This window comes from Mya arenaria, chromosome 16, assembly GCF_026914265.1.
Source record: "Mya arenaria isolate MELC-2E11 chromosome 16, ASM2691426v1".
NCBI lineage: Eukaryota > Metazoa > Mollusca > Bivalvia > Myida > Myidae > Mya > Mya arenaria.
The window spans coordinates 21,271,283-21,290,174 of NC_069137.1; the positions used below are offsets into that span (position 1 = coordinate 21,271,283).

An 18,892-nucleotide genomic window follows, 5' to 3' on the forward strand; every position below is an offset into this window, starting at 1 on the left:
GTGTTATATTATGTTTATTGGTGTAATATTATGAGGTGTAGTATCATGAGGTGTAGTATTATATGAGGTGTACTATCATGAGGTGTTATATTATGGTGTATTATATTATAAGGTGTTATATTTTATGAGGTGTAATATTAAATGAGGTGTAATATATAACATTATATGATATAAGGTTTAATACTATGAGAAGTGTAACATTATATCATACAGTCGCAATAAATATGAGGTCTAATATTATTTCAGGAGTATTATTATACAAGGTGTAATAGCATATAAGGTGTAATACTCACGTATCTTCCTGTTTCCTGAAAATACAATTTCTTTCAAAATAAAAATTAAGGATGATGATAATAAAAAAAGCTAATTTTGGGAGCCTTGTGAGTCACCAAATTATTTTGTTATCATTTTCAAGGATTTTACATTGGGGAAAGAAAATGTAAAACACTTAACTTGAAAATATTATTACATTTTTGAAATGACATTGTTGCAATTGAGTCAATGCCCTGTGCAAGCTGACATTTGATATTTGAAAGTTACATCATTTTTATTTTACTGATGAATGTCTATAAACCCTTAGTAAGCAAATAATAAAATAATCTTCATGTTGTAAAGCCCCAAAATAGGCATGTTTTAACATTGATTCCAACAATACTATTTAATACACTGTTTGTGTACAATTTGAAATCAACCATACCTTGATCGTTTTGATGGTGGTGGTGTAATCTTGACTTTATCTGATGGCGCAGACGAGCTTCCTCCACCCTTACTATCTCCCGAGGTGTCGCTCTTGTTATCGTCTGCTTTTTCATTTTTAATCTCTTTTCCCTCCCCTCCCTTACTTTTTCCTCCTCCCCCTCCCGGCTTGGTTTGGTGGTCGTGGGAGGTTACCGATCCACTTGCGTCAGTTAGTGGTGGTGGACCGCCCTGAAAAATATATGAAGGAATTTGATTGGCTTGTCTAAAAAAATCCGATTTTGATTGGTTAATCTCAAAACTTAAATAACATATTTGATTAACTGATTTGAAAAAAATATGAGGTATAATTTAATAGAACTGATAATTTGAAAAAAAGAAATATTGACGGGCTGGTCTGCAAATATTTATTTTTTATTTGCTCATCAGATACATACTTAAGTTATTGATCGGTCAAGTGCAATCACAAAAATAAAACTTGTATAGCTAATAGGATTAAATCTAGCTTTAACATTTAACAAGAGTGGTCACAGAGCCATTGGGCTTAACTTTTATGCCGCTTTAAATTTTATGCCGCTTTAAAGTTTAAGGATTGCAAAGTTTTGGTGAAACATGCATGGATCACTTTAAAATGATATAACAACTAAAACCTTAGCGAGAAGTTTTAAGTCAAATAATAAGGAGGCAAAACTTTCATTATATGCAAGATAGAGTTATCATACTTGATTATATAGAATTTCAATATAATACAACAAGTAGTTGCTGAGTTATTGACTTAAGTGTTCTCACATGCAAAACCTTAACCAGAATATTTAAGTTGAATAATAAAGGGGCAGAATTTAAATTATACGAAGATAGAGTTACCTCACTTTATTAATGAAGTAGGTTGGATGATTGAGAACGCATGTCTACAGTTTCAATACAATACATGGTATATTTACTGAGATATTCACCTAAATGTGGTTACATGTAAAACCTTAACCAAGGTGTGACGCCGACACTGACGCTAACACAAGAGTGAGTAGTATAGCTCTCCTTATTTTATGAATACTCTAACTAAAAACCAAGAGTAATTTCATGTTCTTATCTGCAATTTTCTCAATATGAAAACCCATTTCTAGAAAAAGAGGCGGTATACAAATCAGAAAAAAATCATCTGAACATATCCCAACAAGTGCAAAGACATCGTAAAATCTACATTACTTTAACGACTTCACACATAAACTGGTAGTTGATGCAGATAGAATTTTCGCATGTGTTAAACAGGTGTGAGGCTATTAAAAGTTGGAGATAGCTATAATCTTATTCCATGAAATCTTACAAGTTATTTTCAAGAAAATATCTTCAATCAATGGCCGGAATTTCACAGTTTTGATAAAATTACACTTATGCCAACATGAAAATTATTATTTGAAAACATAACTACATAGTGTTGATATTTAAGGAGTGATCACATTATTTTGTGTGTTTATGCTGTATGAATGCAGTTGGGCACGCGAGCAAATGACAAAGAATCCTGCTAGCCAGAAGATCTAATGCACTTCATGAAATTTGCTTGCCTGCCCTACTGTGTTCATACAGCATAAACGCAATAAAAATGCGTTCATCGCTTATATTTAGCTAATAGCTTTCTATGTATGAACTTAATACTCATGTATACAACTTTGTTTAAAATAGAAATTCATTTTTTGTCAAGGAATTTATTAATAATTAAAAGATTGGAGCAATAATCATGAAATAACATTTTGGGAACAGAAATTTCTGGAATCCATTGCTGATTCAATTTTCTAAACCTGGAGAATTCCGATGCCGAATTTTGAGTGAAATATTCCAAAAATACCTTGCATATTTGAAATTAATTTCAAAGGGTCTAATTTACAAAACAAAACAAAAACTCATCATATAAAACATAAGAGTTTCATAATAGAAAGGTTTTCAAGAAACAAAGAAAGACATGTCAAGTAGATCGCAGACATCCAAAATACAACAATTTTCCATGTCATAAGTTTGCAAATCACGTCTCTGGTTTCAGCCAAGCAGAACAACCTGCATCATAATAGCGTAAGACCCATAATTAATTGTGGTAAAATCTGACATGCTTTTATAATAAGGCCTATTAAATCAATGGTGTTTCTGGTAATATACACCCCCCCCACACACACACACACCCTCCTGGGTCGGCTTTTTTTTTGGTAGTGTTTTCCAGTGCAATGACAGTTTGGCATTTTTCCACATGATCCCTTTGGACAAATAAAAGTGTTTTGTGGACGTCGCAAAAATATATGACAAACGGTCATTTCAAAATATTGAAACAGCTATTTAAAAAATTATGATCAGGGGTAACATAAATGGTCAGTCGACAGTGAAGAAACTGGAAACATTACTTTATTTTTGAAGGCCTTAGATTAGACATGCAATTTTTCTTATATAACAAGACCATATTTTTGCATATCAGAGTCTGTTCCATGTAAAGTATGGCAGGTGTTCAGAGCCAAACAGTTACAGACCAACAGAACAGCTTAAACCTGCATCTGGAGAATTTAGCGGGGGAAAAGCCAAAAACCTCTATCTGAAACTTGACTTGACATCACTTAGAACATTTTCCCTTCAGCCCCGCAATTTTGAATAAACAAAAGAATGCTTTGCAACCATTGCAGATTAATTAATTTGAGTCATAAAATCAATCCATTGACAGGTAGGAGCTTATGGCATGGAAGAAAGATTTATTTGCAATTTTATGTCAAGACCGATTGATTTATATTTGTATCAGATGGCAAATTGGATATTCAATAAAATGCACTTAAATTGGAAGGATTCATACAGCACTTCCTTTTTTTAACATTTTGCCGATTGTTTAGAACTCTGTTATAGTTTTAGGATTCTGCATGCTTTAACCAGCTCAACTATATTCATACCCCCATAATGACATCAATCACGCCATTCAATCCTTAAATCATTGCAATGATTCATTTGGAATGTGAATTTCCAATGGGAGAAAAGAAATCCCGTATGAAATTTGAACTTTAATCACACTCAAAATAAACAAATTTTAATTCATAACCATATATGGCCCACCAATATTTGCAATGATACCGTTGGAATGGTAATTTCCCATGGGAGATGAATTTTTGGCACCAGGTCCCATCATACCTATTTATGGCCCACCCATATTTGCTATGATACTGTTTAATTTCTCATGGGAGAAAAGAAATCCCGTATGAAATTTGAACTTCAATCACAAATTATTCTACCATGTCTGAATTACTGGCACCTGGTCCCATCATACCCAAATACGGCCCACCAATATTTGCAATGATACTGTTGGATTGGTTATTCCCACTGGAGAAAAGAAATCCCATATGAAATTTGAACAATAATTATGAATAATTCTCAAGCCTACCATGTCTGAATTACTGGCACCGGGTCCCATCATACCCGAATACGGCCCACCCATATTTGCCATGATACCGTTGGAATGTGAATTTCCTGTTGGAGGAAGCATATGGCCCCCAGGGTGACCACCTTGGCCCCCAGGATGACCTCCCGGACCCCCTTGGTGGGGCGGACCCATAGGGGGCATCTCGGCATGGTTACGTAACACATGTATGGCGTCATCTAGTCTCTCTTCCATACGACCCTGAAATAAATGCAAAATAATATTTTAAAAAACATACAGAAATAAAATAATCACAAAATCATACAGAAAATCATACACTTGGAAAATTGTATCTGCGCATGATATGAAATTAGTAAAAACATGGTCCAGAAACATTGCAATTTCAAGCTTCCTTCTGAATTATTTTATAATGATAATATTGATTGCAAAATAGCACTACAAAAAAAACATCAAAGCTATAAACATGTAATTTCTAATATCATGGTACTCAAAACTATGATTGACAGATATATGTTTAATTACATATGCAGCTGTATATCTAACTATAAGTGTGATAAATATAATAAATTTGAAGAACTGTTAATATGTTTAGTTAACGTCAGCCAAGCTCAAAAGCATCTATGAACCTAAGAAACACAAATTAATGATAAATAAATGATGTACAATTCATAACACAATCACTGGTAAAAAAGTTTGGAAGAAAATTGCAGAAGAACTTGACAAATATGAAAACCTTAATTCAATGTTAAATCCTTCACAGAATGTCCAGTTTTATATTTACAATGAAAATTGTAAAATTTATTTTAAAAAAAGAGTTAATAAAACAGTATTGCAAATGATAACATTATAGGCATGTCATGTGCTGTCCCTTGATGTCGGAAATGACATTCTGAACTGTTGCATTTTGCCCTACTTCTTTAGTGGCCAAAAACAAAGAAGACCCTCTTTATTTATTAAAAATGTTTAAATTAATCAGTACCTCGTGTAAGGTTCTATATATCTACATGAAATTAACAACAAAACATTCTTAAAATTACAAGGTTATATTAATAAAAATAAAATAAAAATTGCAATTTTAATAAAGTAATTCAGAAAAATTAAAATTTGACAACACAGAACTGTAAGATAATGATCAGTATCTCAAAGAAAACTGACAAATAAAGAAGAAGAAAAAACACAAAAAAATATGTCACAGTACAGTTCAATAATGAATTATACATGTATATATAATGATTATGCATGCTTACTCAAAATGGCTGCATAGAGAATAGTTTTTAATCAAAATCAACAATTAAAGAACTGGTAAAATAACATACAGATATTTCTACATACATTTAGGAAAGATGGGAGATACAGAAGCAGGGGATGAGAGAATGGCTGAATAATAAAAATCCCTGAACTTCAAGGGTTGGGTCCATGGGGCGGAGTTAGACCACTGGCAGGTTCAGGGCATCGCCTTAGCAGAAGTCACAAGGGATGAGTCAGCCATTAAGATGCTGGGTTTTCAAGCATTTTAAGACTTTAACAATGTGAGTAAACATATATGTACTGTTGTTTTACAGCTTATAAAACAACATAATATTATAGATATTTTTTTTATTGGACAAAAAATTCATAGAAATCTTTGAAAATGCGAAATATTCTCAACCTTGATGAATAAAGCTCTATGAAATAGATACAAAGCATCAAGTGAAGCAAAATGGAATCTAGCATTTTAATACAAAATCTGGTTTTCATTAAAACAAATTTTATCAAAATTCAGTTAAACAACTTTCTGAAAAGGAGGGAAAGCAAGACTAAAGAATATGAAGTTCTAGGATTTTATCTTTTCTTATCTTACCATTATTATTATTATTATTATTATTATTATTATTATTATTATTACTATTATTACTACTATTATTCTAATAATTTTTAATGTAGAATATTATTAATAACAAAAGTTTCCCAAAAGCATAAATCTTATTAGTTGGCACCAATTATTTAAGAGAAAGTTGTAGGCTATGTTCCATATCATATTTTGAATGTCTGGTTATATCTATGTTCAATAAAAAGTTATTAAATATGGCCTCGGTACTTAAACATTATTTGCCAATCAGATAAGCTAGAACTAAATTGTACTAAATATCTGAAAGATCAACTTATATCTAGGTTGGGAAGAAAATATTAGTCTAACCAAAACATAAATTGGACCAATGAAAAATAAAGCTGTATACAAGGACCAATCAAATGAGGCGTTACAACCAGAATACCTCAATATCCTTCAAGGCATGTATTGCATCATCTAGCCTCTCTTCTGTTCCTGTTTTCTATTGGTTCAGACAGATTTGAATAGACCAATGAAATTAGTTTGTTTAATACCAGTACAATAAAAGGCAAAAAAATTAATGATATAAACATAGCATGCTCTCTCCTCTACAGAAAACTATCTGAATATAGCAGTAGTAGTTTTAATCTGAATAAATTCGTTAGCGCAACTTACATGAACATATTGGACGTTTCCTCTCTTCTGAAAATGTTTAACAAGCATATCAAACTTCTAAGTTTTCCTTACCATCTATCATTCTTTAGTCAATACTTATTTCTTCATGCTCACGAAAGCTGCTAGAATCAAGTATGAGTCCATTTCATGGGTAAAAATGTCCATTTTGAGAGGCAATAAGAGAGCACCCATTTGCAGGATCGAACCCACAACCTATCACTAGTCCACTTTCCTTTAAATCTTTAACAGACAGCCATCTACTCTTTATTGCTTGAACCTTTTTCTTTATCTTTTCAGGTATGAATTTGACAATTATTTTAGCCTATGAAATGGGAGCCTTACTACCCACAAAGGCATAATGCAAACTGGCATTGGAAACAAATACTTACTCCTACGCACGTAGGTCATGAATTGGCTCATGGAGAGCAATATTTGATGAGCACATAGAGAGCTATTTTTCTACCTTCTGTACCCTGTGCGTAGGAGTGTACTTAGTAAAATAACTGTTTTTTAAGTAATGTTCAATTTAATGGTTTGTGTAAAGCTGTTGCTACCTAGAAACAACAAATCCAAAGGTATTACAAATTTCTCCCTTTTTTCTTTGTAAAGTTTTTCTTTTGAAACAAGAGCACCGCAGAGTCATCTCCAACCCTTGTCTGTGTGTGAGTTTTTCCCAGTCCAACAAGACACATAACTATTAAACCCAGAGTTATGCTCTGCTGGTGCATATTGCCTCTGACAACATGTGTACCAAGTTTCATTTAGATATCTTGAAAGGCTTTTGTGTTTTGACCTTGATTAAAGTTTTTGAACAATGATGCCTACGTCACCAAGGTTATCCAAATACCACAACATATTATCTTCAAAATACAGACTAGCTACAAAAATGACCTTAACATTGTGTGTGCTATTAAACAATCATTGTTTTGTTTATTTTTTCAAAACTGCAAAAAAATAAACATCAAGCATATGTTAGAATTTCTATGTGGCCATGCCGAAGTTAGAATAACAACATTTTAATAATCTTACCATAGTCTGCTATAAGGAAAAAGACATCAGTATATTATCTTTATAATTCTAATGTCAATCTCATCAAAAATAGACTTTTTTACTAAACAACTTAATTTTTGAAACAATGGTTAGTCCATACTCAATCATAACATAGGTTAGAATTCCTAAAGAGCACATTTGAGTTCTAACTGATTTAGACAATGTCTAGATAACTGATTTTACATAATCATTTATTGTCAATGGAAACATCTATTTTTGACTTTTCACTTCGTTTATTGGAAATCCAGCCTACTGATTGGACAATAATCCATTTATAGGAAATCCAGCCTAATGATTGGACAATAATCCATTCATTTACTAGAAATCCAGCCAACTTATTGGACAATCATCTGTTTATTGGAAATCCAGCCTTCTGATTGGACAATAATCTGGGACAACATGTTAATAACTTTTTGAATATTTACAGTAGAACAGACATGCCATTTTTATTTTGGAACACACAAAACAAACCATGGCTGTGACACAATCCTAAAATAGGCACAAGGAAACAAACATGGCTATAAATAACTTCTTACATAATGTTAATATCTATAAATAGCTCCATAATATATAAATAAACCATTGCTGTGACACAACCCCAAAAGAGGCACAAAGATACAAACATGGCTATAAATAACTTCTTACTTAATGTACACATCTATAAATAGCTCCTTAAATGATGAATAAACTCACCAGTGAGTGTAGGGGTCCTTCAAACTGTGGTGAGGTAGATGACTGTTGTGACGGCCTCTGCCATTGGCTAGATGATCCTGTAACAAGATAGTTCATTGGTCAAATTATGTTAACCAGAATTCAATTAGTTGAATTATCATTGTTTGCAGAAATAAATGTGACTGGTAAGGAGAGGAAGATGACTCTTGTCTGCCATTGGTTAAATGATCCCGTTACAATCAATTTCATTGGTCAATAAAGTAAATTTTAATATGATGGGTCAAAGTTGTTTTTGTTGAGTTTATAAAGGTCTGTCCCGCCTTATAATGGCTGCATTATGGCTTGACCCCGTCAAGGGTCAAATGATGTATAACACTTTTTGTATTGGTTGAAGTATGGACAAATTTGCATATTTGGTTCATGACCATTGTGAATGCTGTCATTGGTTATATTAATTCATTTCAACACATTTCATTGGTCAAAAACTTTATTGGTCAGTTATACAAGACAAATTGTGATTGAGGAATTGATAATGATGATTGTTTCAACATCTTCTGAAGCAACATTATATCACTGTAATGGGTCACAGTATGGAAGACTTTTTATACGTTAGGAAGTCGATTGTACGGTGTTTCGACCAATAACTTGCAAGATGTTGAACGTACCTGTCATGGGAGAAGGTGAAGACACAGGTGTTGAGGGGTTGGAGCCGTAACTACTGCTCGTATGCTCTGTCGGGTATATCTGACATTAGCAAAAGAAACACAACCATTAATATCATACCATATCTACACCCATGAACTATGAACCCATAATGCAAAAAAGTGTTTCTATTTTTAAAAATATCATCGGGAAATTCAAGAACTTATTATTAAAGCAAGAGTTGTTCGGTTAGCACACTTGTTCTCACCAAGGTGACACATGTTTGATTCCCAGCCTGGGTGCATGTGAGTTTCGTTTGTGGTCTTATCGCTCTTTCTTTGTTTTGAAAACGTCAGTTTTAAGCAGAATTTCTTTTGCGAAAAGTATAGTATAAACAACCTTCTAAATATATTTTGACTGCAGTCCTAGCAAACTATGATGTCATGTCTCCCACCTATGTCATAGAAACTATAAGATACTCTTCTCCTTGTCAAGGTTCATGTTTACCACTTTAAACAAAACATTAAGAGCAAGACTTACAGATGCTAACGCCTTCCCGAGGGCGTCACCGGTCTGTGATCCATGGTTGCCGGGAGCAACAGAAGACGAAGAATTTGTGTAAGTGGCACTGGCTGGGGGAAGGGGCTGGCCCCTAAATGTTGACATAGGGGGCAGGGCAGGATCCATCAAGTGGTCCTGGCTGGGTGAAACAGGATGGTTGTATCCCTGAAAGAAGAAATGGAGTGTACCATGTTATAAGTGATCTTCAACATTTTTCAGGTTCCATCATCCAGCTAATTGAAAAAAGACCAGTGTACCCCTGGGCCAGTATTCAATATTGATCTTATCCATATCCTTAGACATGCCTCAGTGATTCCATTCAGCCTATTGGTCAGCTAAATATACAGGCCAATCAAAACACGTTTCTAACCCATTTATTTTAGTTCAATTTAAGTAACTGAATGAAAACAATGAAAAATGAAATGGTCCAAAATATACTATTTTTATTATGAGAGTAAACATTTGGACAATAAAGGGCTGGCAAGATCCCTTATGGCCATCTGAAACAGGTTTGTAACACCCCTGAAATAGAAAGTGGAATGAAAGAATGTTTTCATAGCAATACTATAGTTAAACTATAGGGGGCGGGGCTGACAATATCTAATTTTTCATTAAATTTATTTTTGGAGTTCTGTTGTATTTGATAACAATGAAAACTCTGTAAATCCCTTATATTTCATTTCAAAAAGGCATTTAATGCAAGCTACACATTCAAACTTGTATTCCGACTTGTACTTCCTTATTTCTTCACTCGTTAGTTTTTTGTTATTGTGTTTGTATTATATTGTACATGTTGAACTGATTTAACCATTGTTACTTTTGCACATTTGTAATAAACATATTTGCATTCTCAACTCCTCAGCCATTTTCCATTGAAAACAACCTCGGATGTATATAGACAGTTTACAATGTCACAAATTTTTACATTTAACTACACCGTAAGTAGCTCATGTATTAATTTGAAAAGAGAACTTAAATAAATGACTTTAATCTCGAGACTCTTAATTGCTTATGTAATAAAAAAAACTTCACTTGCAATCAATTTAAACTTAGTAATAAAAAAATACTCGTTAAAACATTACAGTTAATTATTACTCTTATCTATAATTTTACAATACTTCTACTGATGTACTGGCTTACATCCGAGGTTATTTTCAATGGAAAATGGCAGAGATCTTCTGAATGACTTATTTGTTGTCTTTGGCTGGTGGCCTTTACTAAAAAATAATAATATTGAACTTGATTCATTTGTAAGACAGCATTTGGTGTTAATGGTAAATATTGGTTGTCTGTTGTCTTGGCTATATTATATAAAGGTAGAAACATTCTCAGAATTTGTTCACAGCACTTATAAACCACAAATTTCCTCATTCACATCACTCAGTTTTGCTAAGTGGTCCAGTATTGCTAAGAATTTAGTAATTAACGCCTCTTTAAAATGGGCGTATGAAATTGTAATTAAGGCCAAGAAATTAAATTTAGTTTATACAAAGTAATACTTGCTTGATTGGACTTTTTAATCAGCTTAGTGAAAGTTTCCTTGGTTGAGCATGGAATAAAAAAAACTCTCTGTTGAAAAGCAGACACTTGTACACTATCATTTTCCAATTAACTTAGCATTTCAAGGTTTTGAAGCAAGTACCATGTATGATAGTGAGGTAAATTCTGCCCAATTTTAACAAATGTTGTTAAACACGTTGTTACCTAAAACAAAAATCAAATTATTCATTATCATTCATATTTGTTTGCAGCATGAAAATATTGAATTCTGTTTGTAATTTGTCCATAAAATAACATAACCATATATATGGAAATAAAAAAATCCAAAAAATCTAAAATCTTTAAATTTCCTCAATTAAAATAACATCATAAAAAATATAGTTTCCCTTTGAATTAATGATTTTTGCTCCTAACATAAAATAACAATTCTTGTGACAAGAATCATATTTAAGGGCAACTAAAACTAGGCCAAAAAAAAAGTTAGTAATACGTCTTGTCCAAACACAGGTAGGGTATGTATTTTTCTTATTTATTATTCAATTTTAATGTTAGAATATTTTTGTCATCATTAGGGAATGGCTTAAAAATAAAGTATTCAGTATAAAAAATTTAATCTGCATATTAAAAACAATTTTAAATTTTTAAAAAAAATAAACAACATTAAGTGTTGGTATTTTTTTCACCAAAGGTGGCAACCTACCGAAATGGTAGGGCCGGCAGCTATTTCGTAGGTAGGCCCGAACTTGGGAGTTGTTTTTTTTGTTGGCCTAAGCCATTGAGTCTTAACATCTGGATGCAATTGTTATGCAAGAGGTAATTAATTCCATAGCTTCCTTGTTTTAATGGATGCTGCATAACCACTGGGAATATTTCATGCCCCCCCCCCCTCCTCCCCCCCCCCCCCAAATCACCAACATTAATAATTGATAGCTATACCAGTGTTGGCATATATCCTTGTTATATTTTAGGTTTTAGCTATACTGCCTAGAGTTATAGGTCTTGGTATACATGTCTACCAAGTTTCATTGTGATATCTAAAATGGGGGTTTTCTGACAATATTTCTGAGAGGCTTCCCAGGGGATTTTGGTCTGAATTCCAGGGGATTTTGATATTACACCAGGGGATTTTTACGCGACGAAAATTTGCACAATATCTGCATTTATAATACAGAATAAGAATAAATACAGAATAACATTTAAATTACAATAATTTTTAGACTTAAGTCATCATGGTCCTTCATGGAATTTCACACTCATAATATTATTGATGCTTTCCACTGTCAACCTTAAGCAAGTTTTGAAAAAAAAAAAAAAAAAAAAATTAAATTCCAGGGGATATGGATAGAAATTTCGGGGGATTTTCCCCCCGCCGGGGGATATGGCATGTATGTAGGTTCAACTAGAGTTAAAGGTCTTGCTTTACATGTGCATTATCATTTTGTAACATGCGTACCAAGTTTCATTTCAATATCGAAGATGATTTTTTGAGTTATGAATGCAACGTTCAAGTTTTTGAAAGACTACACCACTGTCTATGATGAAACCATAGCTATAAAAATACTTTGTCATAGTCATATTCTTTGAGAAACAAAACAGGTAAATTCTAAAATTTTTGAATTTGAGTGTAGCACACCATTAGGACTAGAACAGACTTATCCTCCATCTATGGAGTGCCTATTCAATCTTTGCGGATGATATTAAAAAACAAAACAAAAAAACATGTTAATAAAATAAGCCAAATTTAATGTGCACTTTATTTTGTTTATTGGTGTATGCAACTGATTCAATTCAAATTGTCACACTTATTGATCTTTTTACCCGAGATTCAACGCCCCCTAAGAACAAATTAAATTTGTAATAAATTTACTAAAAATAGCCTTTACATTCAACCTTTTAAAATAGTTCTTATGCATATCTGCATATTTAAAAGCAATAAAAAAAGCTGTGTGGGCAATATTATCTCACACGCATAACCCCAGCACTGTGAGGCGAAGGTCTGCGAAATGTCATAGCCATATAGACCACATCTGGGAAATGTCTTAGAAAGACAGGAGGCAAGCAGTTTGATGTTTACCATTTGTCTGACATGCAAAAAAACATCTGCATGAGATCGAATAATTATTTTCGTTCTGATCATTTGTGTACTAATTGGATTAAGTACTTTTTTTTTACCTTTTTTATCTACATACACACACTTTTAATTAGTATAAACTTTGATTTGCCTAATTTATGTTATTCATAAAGTTTTATAAATATTAATATCTTAGGCCTAGTAAATATATATCATTCTGTATATTATAAATATCGTAAATTATTATTATTATTATTATTATTATTATTATCATTATTATTAAAATGTTATTAAGATTATCTGCTTGAGTTATAATTATTACTATTTTACTATAATTATCGGTTTTAATTACTATTATCATTGATATTTAATATTATCTTTCTTTTACCATATTATAATTATTATCATAATTATTATTATTATTATTATTATTATTATTATTATTATTATTATTATTATTCAATCAATCTTACTTTTATTATTATTTTAATTTTTGCTATTATTATTTTTTTAATATGTAAAATATTTATAGTTATACAAAATTATTATTTAATAATATTATTTTAGAATTTACACATTTTAGTTAATATCAATATTGATAAAAAAAAATTCAAAAGAAAAGAGTGATGCATAGTGACGGCCAATGCCTGTCTATTTATTGTTGTTTTCTAGTCAAACAAGTGGTATAACCATAAAAATGCTACACCAAGAGTTCTGGCCCTTGCATTGTCTCCAGCAACATGTATACCAACTTTCATTCAAATATCTTGAACAGGGGTGGTATTCAATATTGACCTTAACTGGATCTAAGAACGATGTAGCTAATCGGATTACTTCTATTAATAACTGACCAATAGAGTGAATGAAGTCAATGATGTATGACCATAATATATACTTATTATAAAATGGATATTGAACACCAGCCCCATGGTTGAGTTATGACCAAGGCTTAAGTTCTTATGCGATGATGATGATGCCAACAACAACAACACCAATTATGCCTTGACTTTTATTTCTCCGAAATACTGGCAAGCATAAAGCTGCACTCTCACAGATTGACCATTTTGATAACTAATTTTATTTGTTATCTTGGAATGAGCCAATTTTTTCGTGAATGTCTGGAAACAAGCGATCGCAATTTATGCATATTTACGTTGGAAAAAATTGATATTTATTCCTTTAAACTCATTTTCTTAAAGCTTTAGTAACGCAATTAGCCACAAAACATTAATTTTTGATTCCAAGATTATTTTTTTAAACAGTTGTCAAAATGGTCAATCTGTGGGAGAGCAGCTTTAAAAAGTGCTAAACAAGTGTTGTTAATTGTACATGTCTTCAAAACTTGAGCGGTAAAAAATATTTGACAACTTTTTTTAAACAATACATTTAGACCCCCTATGTGGTATTGTTATGTTATTAATGCAAATCCTATTTTCTCATGCATGTGTGTTTTGTAAACGATAAACTTCGCATTTCCTGTGTTAAAACCTCGACAACTTTGATAGATGCCAGATGTGGGATAGATTTACCAGTTGAACACTTCTCCAAGACTTTTATTCGCCATTTTTCTACCTTCTTCACGATTTTTCTACCTTCCGCGAAACGAGCAGATTTTCCAAGTTGCGAACATCTGGGAAATAAAACTACTTGCATGTATGCTGTACATGTCCCAGCAAAATTTTATGTGTTTTACATAGAGGTTGAGAATTATGATTTTTGCAGCCACGATGTTGTGATGTAATTTGTGAAAATAGTTAAGGTTGTTTTTATGGACAAAAAATCAACAAACATTATTTAATAGACTTAAATAAAAAAAAAACATATGCATACAAAAAATGGGTTGTTTTTGTTTGTTTCTTAAAGTTAAACACTGTTGAGAGAAAATTGTTGTTCAGATATTTAAAAAAAAAAAAAATTCAAATGATTTGTAAGAAGAAAAAAAACAGATGCTTAAAAAACAGTAAATAAAGATAAAATAATAATGTCAATAAGATGTCAGCTTTACAACCGGATTATCTTTAATAGAAACCATATAATAAATGACAAGTTAGTGTAAAATAAAACAAGAAAAAGAAACAAAGGGCAATAACTCTGAAATTAGCTAAAATAATGTTATGGTTCCTGTACACAGAACTTCCACTTGTTATATTCTACCATTGTTTTAAGTTTAATTAAATTCCATCTGGTATTTTCAAAGTTATGCTCCAGACAAGGAAAATTGCAACAGACCGACCACCGAATGACCATAGGGTGACTCCAATATACCCCCTTCAAACTATGTTTGTCATGGGGTATACCTAAAAAACATCAAGTCAGAAATGATGATAAAAAATCATCTTTCATTTCGGTCCACTTCAAGAACTCTGGCAGGCTATCTTAATCTACATTACCTACGAATCAGAACAAACAATTACGAAAAGTCAATCGGGGACGTTCGTTACAAAATCTTGCCAACAGAAATACAATACCTTCTCTAACAAAACTACAGCAAAGCTTCAATGGTTTGCTACCCAGCGTGTATGTAGTTTTTTCTTTGCTCCGATGTCAAAGTGTCTGGTTAAATCGTTACACACCAGGAAAACTCATTACTAGTAGGTGTTGTTACGAGGAAAACAGACAGCAAAATGTGGCGAGAATTATAATGAGGAAAACATTTGTTTGTTGGTGCAATGATGCAATCAATGTGACACACTGACAGTGCTCCAGCCAGGCCTAAACAGCAGAGGGGAGTAGGGCATCCTGATGCCCTTTTCCAGCAACCTGCTGCCTTGTTACTTTGCCCTGTTCCCTTCAGTTGACAGAGCTTCCTTTGATTCTATATCTGATATTTATTATTGTCCATATATCAGTACAAGTTAATTTTCAGATATTAGTATAAAAATAATAAATATAAATAATTTTGACCCTAGAGTAAATAGAACAGCTAAGGTAATAACAAACTATTAGTATTGAATGTAGTTACGACACATTTAAAAAAAAATATTGAACATTGGCCCTTGCAAGACCCCCATGACGGCTCATTCAAAGCGCATCGAAAGTGCCTTTTCTGACCTAGCACCCTGCTCTTTTCAAATCCTGTCTGGGGCACTACACTAAGATATAACACATTTTTTAAAAATACAAAAATAAATTTAGAGTAAGACAATAACCATCATAGATGTATAAATAATGTTCATACTAATTTAAAATTATTTGAGACATAAATGTTTTTAATCTTTTGTTTCACCTTTGTTAGCTGATGTGTTTATTTCCTTTGATGATTTTATTTTGTAAAACAGAAACTTAAAATTTCATATTTAATCATAAATGTCAAAGAAAATGACAATTACTTTAGACTGTTGCATCTGACAAGATAATTAATTTGATTTTTTTTTTTATCAGCTACATTATTTCATTACAAGTGTAGTTTCCGGGTTATACAAAGGTGTAACGGAGCCTTTCTTTTAGGTAATAGGTGATCTGTTGATAATAATAATAATAATAATAATAATAATAATAATAATAATAATAAAAATAATAATAATAATAAAAATGATAAAAATAATAATGATAATAATAATAATAATAATAATAATAATAATAATAATAATAATGAAAATAATAATAATAAAAATAATAATAATTATAAAAATAATAATAATAATAATAATAATAATAATAATAATAATAATAAAAATAATAATAATAATTATAATAATAATAATAATAATAATAATAATAATAATAATAATAATAATAATAAAATAATAATAATTATAATAAAAATAATAATAATAATAAAAATAATAATAATAATAATAATAACAATAATAATAATAACAATAATAATAAAAATAATAATAATAACAATAATAATAAATATATAATACTAATAATTTGAACTTTATTTGATAAAGGGGTCTGAGTGTTTGGATGAATATTCACTGAATGGGCTTTGCATGTGTTCATCGATTAGTGACATGGAGATCTAGTGACATCCATTAGCAAGAGTCAAATCTATGTCCATTCCATACTTATCTGAAGTTGACTTCATACATTTTTTCATATCAATTTGAATATTTTATATTATATTTTTTTATTATTTTTCTTTTTTATTTTGTATAATTATTCTAGTTTATTTATTTATTTTCACTTATTTATTTTTTAAAGAAAGAAAAATGGGGGGGGGGGGGGCACAGGGGGCTGAAACGTCAATTCAATATGCTCACCATTTCATGGGGGTGTATGTTGTTATGAGATGAGCTCTGTGTGTGACTGAAGTTGCCTGGTAACATGGAAGAAGGGTATGTCGACGTTGAGCCTCCATTTGACCATGGGTTGGAGTTCCCCTGGGATCCCCCATCTATAAATAAAAACAGTTATAAATAGTAACAAGATTGCTAATTTAAGTTCCCAACAGGCCTCCATTTGAAAACATGTTTGAGTTCTCCTGGAATTTCCCATCAATAAAAAGAAGATATTTAAAAAAGAAGTTTTTCTACATGAAGTTTGAATGGGACATTCCATCTGTGACATCATTTCCTGTATCATACATCATGATGAAATCCAAGATGTTCCAAACTCTGTTAAAATAAATGTTGGACTTCTACAGTGATTATTGCCATCTTTACACAGAAACAGTAATATACAGAAACATGGAAGAATGGTAGGTTTGAATTCAAGACTCCATTTGACCAAGTGAAGGAGTTCCCTTAGGAAATCCCACCTATAAATAGAATCTGTTGCGATATCCCATCTATAAATAGATTATCTTTGGATCTCCCATCTATAGAAAGAATCTGAATTTTTGAAGATTACTTTTTTCACATAATTTCATACTTAGTCAAAATCAAGAATGCAGCAAATAACCAATTCTTTATATCTTAAAAGAATTGGAGCTTCAGTGTGTGTATACCACGTGATAAATTGCGTCATAAATGCTATGTCGGTAGGCAATATTTTGATTTAAAAAAGACTTTAAACAAAGATTACTTCACTATTTCTTTACCATTTTAAATGAAACATAGCGCAGTCTACGCCGCTTACGGAGCCCCACCTTCGGTCTTTTACCAGAATTTGATTGCGTGTTTAGTTTCTTAAAACACTTCAACAAACCTTTTCACTATACGGCCGTCTGACGGAGCACTGTCAAAACATTATTTTGGAAACAGGTTGTCGAAGTGTTTGAAGAAACTAATGACATCATCAAATTTCGGAAATGATACAAATGCGGGGCTCTTTAAGCGGCATGCCCTTTGTTTCATTTAAAATGGTGTTGTATATGAAAAGTTATCTTTGATATAAGTCTTCATTTTAAGCAAACTTATGCCTTCCGACGTAGCATATATGACGTAATTTATCACGTGGTATACACACACTGAGCTTGCAAATTGTGAGATGTGAGACTAAAACACTGTTTCTGCATGAGGATATAAATAAAATTGACATATCCAAGCAATCCACCCAATCACATACCCATGAAGTAGTTGTCCGGAGGATACATGGGTTTTGGCGAGGTGAAAGGCCGGCCTGGAGAGTCCTGCCCATAATCCTCTGGACCCGGAGAGTAGACCTGCAGATAGAAGGAATATGGGTTTATCTTACAGACAATTATAAGTTGCTTATTGTCAATAGTGATTAACGCTGTTGTGGTGATGATGACTGTGCTGGTGGTAGTGGTGATAATGGTGATGATGATGATGATGATGATGATGATGATGATGATGATGATGATGATGATGATGATGATGATGATGATGATAATGATGATGACGACAGCGATGACGATGATGATGGTGGTGGTGGCAGTGGTAGTTTTGGTAGCGCTAATAATGATGATAAA

General features: G+C 31.9%; 1 protein-coding gene across 8 annotated transcripts in view; it reads right to left on the bottom strand.

The window, feature by feature from the left end:
- Positions 1-18,892, bottom strand: part of LOC128221219 (transcription factor 12-like) — a 95,573-nt gene that overhangs the window by 13,694 nt on the left and 62,987 nt on the right. For 6 of the 8 annotated variants that reach the window (XM_052929733.1, XM_052929730.1, XM_052929731.1 and 3 more), the window contains exons 10-18: positions 18,526-18,622; positions 17,280-17,413; positions 9,480-9,665; positions 8,963-9,041; positions 8,319-8,395; positions 6,576-6,602; positions 4,097-4,333; positions 698-927; positions 294-308 (exon numbers count right to left, since the gene is read on the bottom strand). In XM_052929733.1, the coding sequence (XP_052785693.1) occupies positions 294-308; positions 698-927; positions 4,097-4,333; positions 6,576-6,602; positions 8,319-8,395; positions 8,963-9,041; positions 9,480-9,665; positions 17,280-17,413; positions 18,526-18,622 (1,082 nt within the window). The remainder of the gene's footprint in view (positions 1-293; positions 309-697; positions 928-4,096; positions 4,334-6,575; positions 6,603-8,318; positions 8,396-8,962; positions 9,042-9,479; positions 9,666-17,279; positions 17,414-18,525; positions 18,623-18,892) is intronic. The other 2 variants (XM_052929734.1, XM_052929729.1) reach the window with 1 other exon arrangement.